Source organism: Lipotes vexillifer, unplaced genomic scaffold (genome assembly GCF_000442215.2).
Source record: "Lipotes vexillifer unplaced genomic scaffold, Lipotes_vexillifer_v1.1 scaffold134, whole genome shotgun sequence".
NCBI lineage: Eukaryota > Metazoa > Chordata > Mammalia > Artiodactyla > Lipotidae > Lipotes > Lipotes vexillifer.
This window is the reverse complement of record NW_006787464.1, coordinates 1288770-1295259: the sequence shown is the minus strand read 5'-3', so window position 1 is coordinate 1295259 and position 6490 is coordinate 1288770. Positions and strand designations below refer to the sequence as shown.

The 6490-nt window shown below is 39.4% G+C and overlaps 1 protein-coding gene across 4 annotated transcripts in view; it reads right to left on the bottom strand.

The window, feature by feature from the left end:
• Positions 1-2997: 2997 nt before the first annotated feature.
• DNAJC6 (DnaJ heat shock protein family (Hsp40) member C6) overlaps positions 2998-6490 on the bottom strand; it is a 155751-nt gene continuing 152258 nt past the window's right edge. Inside the window, exons 18-19 of one of the 4 annotated variants that reach the window (XM_007460080.1) lie at positions 5342-5518; positions 2998-3802 (exon numbers count right to left, since the gene is read on the bottom strand). In XM_007460080.1, the coding sequence (XP_007460142.1) occupies positions 3701-3802; positions 5342-5518 (279 nt within the window). In that variant the 3' untranslated portion in view covers positions 2998-3700. The remainder of the gene's footprint in view (positions 3803-5341; positions 5519-6490) is intronic. The other 3 variants (XM_007460081.1, XM_007460082.1, XM_007460083.1) reach the window with 3 other exon arrangements.

Here is a 6490-nt window from a genome sequence, read left to right as displayed (position 1 = left end):
TTTCCCTATCCTACAGAAAAGATCTAACCTCAACCTCAGCTCTGGGTAAACCTCTGTGCTTCCATTTCCTGAGCTAGGATTTACAAAACATGCCTCTCAGAACTTTTTGCAAATTAAATGAGAAAATGAATATATAAAACAGCACCTAGGGTAGTGCATTCAAGATAGAGGCAGGGGCATCCTATCTGCACTGGGGTGGCTCTCAAGTCAGTACTTAAGTTAAACGCAAGTTCGATGCAGCACTATTGTAATCAGTCAGTGTTAATTTTCCTTCCTCAATCTTAACCACCACTTTTTTACACATAGCCATTCCCTTTACAGAACCTACAATGTAAGTCCGCCATTTTATGCAGACAGATCTCTGTCAGCCCAGGGAGATAGAAAAAAGGGCTAAGGCACATTTTACTTCTGGTTGCCTTTTCCCACGCATGTTATCCACTCCCTACCACCTGAGGTTTCAGTGTAATTCCAGCCCCAGTACTGACCTGCAGTGATACTTTGTTTTATCGACTATCAGTAACAATAACAGTAGCTACTATTTAGTGAGTACCTACCCACTTGATTAGGGACAGTTTATATACACAATCCCTAATTCCTTCATTGCAGGGTTGCTAGAATTGTCTCTGTTTTACAAGCAATAAAATTAAGATTTAGCGAGTTTAAGCAATTTGCCCAATATAACAGTCCTTAAGTGGAAAAACCAGGATTCAAACCCAGTCTTTTGGTCTCAACCAACACTGTACCATTATGCTGAAACACCATGGTTTATGTATAGAACAACCAAAACCTGTCTACTTGACCTAAATTCCCCAATAGATGTTTCCAGCAGGGAAACTGTCCTGTTGCCGCGATAGCTGGTTCTGGAATTCAATTTGCATGTTCATTCCTTATACAATAAGTGTTTCATCAGCATCATTAGGGTCTAACTTGAACATTCTTCCAGAGACACAACGCTGATAGTTCAAATGCTTTTGACTTGCAACATCTGCTTCCAAATGAACATGCTGCTTCTCTTCTTAAACACCTAAACGATCGGTTTTCTATGACAAAGTCTCAGACTCCCAGGATCAATCCCTTTGCCTCAGCACACAAATGAATTAATATCCTAGCTAGAACACCAGGATTTCTATGCTGATTCTTTTTGAAACATAGTATTCATGCAGCATGATCAAAAGTGTGTCTGAAAAAAAAAAAAAAAAAAAAAAAAATAGTGTGTATGGGGGCAAGGGTGGCAACGGGGGGTGGTTAAAGTATAAACCAAGAAGTCCTGTCAGATCATGTTTTGGTGCAAATGTATTATATGCTTTTCATATTCTTTCTCCATAACTTTTCTTAAAAGTGAATCAGAAGGTATAATTCAAGCTTGTTATCATATTCCCATGAGTGCAAAAATAACTTACATTTCTACAAATATTTTTGAGCCTTTTAATATACATTACAAATATTTTAGACCAATCACATTTTGTTGGTGTAACATATTTACAAAACAAAAAATATATTACAATAAATACGAACGAAACAGTGAATCTGATCAACAACGAGCTCTGTCACAACCAGGTATTTAAAAGGAATGCGAAAACCTGTTGGCCTGCATATGTTAAGAGTTTTGAGATGAATAGGGGTCCAGAATTATAATGTATCCAGAAAAGAGATAGGGAACATCCCAAATTTAAGTTAGGTAAGATTCTTTCTCATTGCTAATTACATAATGTTTAATGATGTTTTAAACTGTGAACATTGATGAATTACCCAAACATGATACAAAGCTAATATAGTTCTATCATTTCAAAATGTATGTGACATTCACATAATATCCTTTTAATTATTATCATTATATACTGTAGTTCACACAATATCTACAAATGTGAATGAGAAAAAAGAGTCACAGCAACATGTCTCACATTCCAGGTTTAAATAAGACAAGCACATACTGCATCAAACATTATTTTATAATATGTTAATAAATAACACCTAGTTTTTTATGGTTACTTTGAACAGTTTACAGCTGTATATTTAAAAAGAGAACATTTTAGGCGAGTTTCACATTGTCAGCAAAAGGTAAAATAAATAATGAATCTTTATAACAAAAAAAAGAAAGGAAGGAAAGGAAAGGAAGAAAGAGAAAGGAAGGAAGGGAGGGAGGGAGGAAGGAAGGAAGAAAAGGAGAAAGAGAGAAGAGAAAGAACGAGAGAGCTGTATATAGAACATAAAGTATTTCTGACATGCTGCTTTTCTGGTACAGTCTGCCACAAGAAAATGAAAATAGAAACAAAAAAATGATTGTCTTTTAAAAACAAGTTTTGAAAGCTTTCTACCATACTGAGCACGAACCTTTTAGGACTAGAATGGAGATCTTTTTTGCCATCTGCTTTGCATATATATCCTCTGCACACTGTGTGTGTGCACACCCAAAGAGATCTACTAAAGTCACAGGATAATAACAACTGCTTGCCCCTTAAAATGAGAAACAGCCAAAACACTGAACTGAAATCCAACCAGTCTGAAGTCTGCAAAGGTTTCAGTCTTGCTTTACTTTCACAGATGTCCCTGTGTGACTGTTGTTCCTGTGGACCCCCAGCAACTTTTCAAACAATAAACCCCACTGTAATAATCCAAGGGGTCCAATTTCATCAGGTGGGAAAAGGAACCTGGTTCCTTTTTCAAAAAGCCAGTCCTGACAAGCCATCGGACTCAGTCTGAAGGGAGCTCGGCTCTCTCTCTGCAACTGCCCCTGTCTGGTTACTAGTGGTTAGTGTTGTCGTCTATTCTCTTCCCACAGCTACTCACAAACCCAGAGGACAAGGGGGTCCATACTACACATCCTTCCTGATCCACTGTGAATGCGCCGAACTGCTTCACAACCTGCTCCCAGCAAAGAGCATTTTCTCTGCTAAGCAAAAGGAAAAGCACTAAGCCTAACGGCAAAATTAGGTTGTTGTTATGGTATTAAGACTTTTTGTTCAAGCATCCAGTTTTCTAAAGGAAAAGAAGGTAGCAGCCCAACTTTCTGACCAGGAATACAGATTTCTACACTCTCAGAGTCCCTATTTTTCTTTAGCCAGCATTTTCACGAAATTTTAGCTTATCCAGGAAGCGTTGGTAGTAATCACTGGATTGTAATATAATCACTTCCCACATAATTCAGGTTCTTTTACATCTGTCAGTCCTCTTGACCAAAAGAAGTATACAGTATTATGCTAGAGACCATAGTACATTTCCACTGAAAAAGATACTTGGTGCTTGTGTTCCTGGAGTCTAGGTAAAGCCATTGCTCAAATTATATCTTTCCAAGAAAATATGAAAACCATTTAAGTCCACCATGTAATCTTATTATTACAACTTTTGCTCATCATCCTATCCTCAGACACTGAGATGGGTGCTATGCCTTTGGTGGCCTCTATTTTCCATTCCCCCACAAAACGCTGAGCAGCCTCCCCAAAGGGCAGGCTGGAAGGCTGTAAAACTCTGCAAGCTCATCTGACTAAAAGTTCCTCTCCTGCTTTGGACCTTTTATGGTGGGGATCTGAGAAAACAAACATCCACATTCCTTATCAATGAGGAATTAATTTACGAGTAACTTAACAGTTAAGTACTGGATACACGTTGCTGGAGTTTTTTGGTTCACCTGTGAAAACCTCAGAACTGTGACACACACTAAGCATTAACACAGGTCTGCAGCAGAGATGGAAAAGCTCATAAATTAATACAAGGGCTTTTGGCCTTGATTTTCAAATTCAGACCAGGCATCATTGAGCTCCATGAAAATCATCTTTGCATATTGTTCATAAGGTTGCCCAGTAGCCTATAGAAAAAAAAAAACAAAAACACACGTTAGATACCACAGACCAAAGTTTTATTTCTATTAAATTTTTCACTGCTAATATGTGGGCTCTAAGGAATTGAAATGTTTTTCTATTAGGCCATTTCTCTTTTTACAGCCCCATCTACATGCCCCTCATTACTATGACCTCCCCAGAAAGCCCTCCCCCTAGGGATTCACATTTGGTAGTAGTGATCAGTCACTGAGTAGGTAATAGAGAAGTTACTGGGCAGCACAAAATGTATCTCCATTTCCAGAATTATCTATCAAATGACAAAGGTTCATGACTGCCTATCTCCAATTGATTAGCTATATTTTGAAAAACACATTTCCCCATTTCTTTTTTTTTTTTTAATAAATTTATTTATTTTTGGCTGTGTTGGGTCTTTGTTGCTGTGCACGGGCTTTCTCTAGTTGCGGCGAACGGAGGCTCCTCTTCCTTGCGGTGCTCAGGCTTCTCATTGCGGTGGCTTCTCTTGTTATGGTTGTGGAGCATGGGTTCTAGGAGCACGGGCTTCAGTAGTTGTGGCACAGGGGCTCAGTAGTTGTGGCTCACGGGCTCTAGAGCACAGGCTCAGTAGCTGTGGCTCAGGGGCTTAGTTGCTCCACGGCATGTGGGATCTTCCCAGAGCAGGAATCAAACCCGTGTCCCCTGCGTTGGCAGGCGGATTCTTAACCACTGTGCCACGAGGGAAGTCCCCATTTTCCCATTTCTAAAAAAAGTTCTTGGAGACCCATAACATAGGCATATAGTCTGTGAATTTTTCTGGGCTGTTTCCCTTTCTCTTTGATTCACTGAAACACATTATTTCTTTAATACTATCCAGATTAGTCACAAAAAGTGTGGAGAGACGAAAATCAAATATATCAAATTCAAGTACGTGTTCCCAAGCAGGACTTCAGTCACAGCCTCACGTCATAGGACTGGTATCCTCAGTCCACAAGACAGCAAGGGACCCGATTCTGTCAGGGAGGTTTCTGTGTATTACGGTGATCTCAACTGTGCCATCCAGTAGCTGAAGTTTCTGACAATGTGCAGCACGTATATGTGTATGTACTTCAATGAAAACATAAACTGGCATAATCAATATAGTGAAGCGTTTAGTTCCATTTTGAATATTTTGTTAATTCTCACCAAGTTTGCCAACCACGTTCTAAAGCTTTTTCGCTTTATAATCCTGGCTAAATATCCTGCTGTATCTCTAAAGAAGAACATTTTCCTGTCCAGCTCTTAGCCCACCCATAAGTCAAGACACAGTTTGTATCTGTTCCCTGAAAATTAGTCAGTGGTGAACCTTACACCTAAGGAAAGCCCCCATTCCATTATTTGTAATATATTATTTGATTCCTTTTCTTCTGTTTCATAAAGCATAACTATTTGTTTAAATACCTTTTTTGAGCCCATGGGATTTCTTTTATATAAATGGTCTAAGCAACGAGTTGATGATGCTTTGACGCATACTTGTAAACTAAACGACAGGAGGCCCAGACAAGCGGTGGGGGAGAGCAAGTTGTACTCACTTTATCTGGATGCACCACCAGCACAGCCTTCCTATACACTTTCTTCACCTGCTCTGGTGTGACCAGGTCTGCCATGCCAACTGGTTTCCACTTAGTCTCCCCAGCCCACAGCATGGTATGCATCGTGGACAGAAGGGCTCTGATATTTCTCTCTTTGCCTTCAATCCATTCCAGAATCTGTAAACACAGGGGCAATTAAGAGATCCAAATGCTTTCGAGTCCAGAGGGTCTCCACTGTGACTCTGGAAACCCCTCCTGCTCCAGCAACGTCGAGTACCTGCATACTCCAACCTTCCCTCTACCTGCTTTTCTTCCTCCACCCCCCACCTCGTCTTTCTGGTTAACTCTTCATCATCCTTCGAGAGCCTGCTCAGGAATTTCATACTGCTCTGCCTTTGAGAGTTTGAATACTTTCCTTCTTTAATTACTCACTCCTAAAGTATGAACTCCATGAGTGCCCACACCAGTCTGTCTGGGTCCCTGCTATCTGCTCCATCTAGTATAGTGACACAGAGACACTAAAAAAAATCCCTTGGAAAAAAGAACAAATTTCTCCGGGCTAACTTTTAAACATGCTTCTATCATAATATGTGTGACACTTTATTGTAATCATGTGTTTGTCTTTCCCTGCCACTAGGCAGACCTGTTTGAGGAAAGGTAGTGTTTTTTACATATCACTGTAACTCAGAAATCAAATAGGATGCCTGGCATGGAATAGAGCTCAAAAAGGTTTGTTAAATGAATACATTTAGTCATTCATTCCAACTATGAGCATTCATAGTTTGAATCTTCATAGTTCGAACAAATGAGATGATTAAATTGAAGGGTTTGTAACCATGCATCAGCATTTAGCACATAACAGAAGCTCAGTCAAGGTAAATGATGGCTACTCTCCCAAACGATTTAATACCCCATACCAACTAAATAACCAAGCATGGTTTAAAAGACAGAAATGACTTCCTTTTATAGAAAACTGTCAGAGTTTACCTAATGAATAGAGGTTCTTGAGATGGAGCACAAGGTTTTTGGAAGGAATATAAAACCTTTTGGACGTTGTATGAAGTGCAAAGCAAATACAAACAAAGGATCCTATACTGTACTCCAAATAGTATCTGTACATCTTCAACAAACGTTCATATCTGTAGGGAA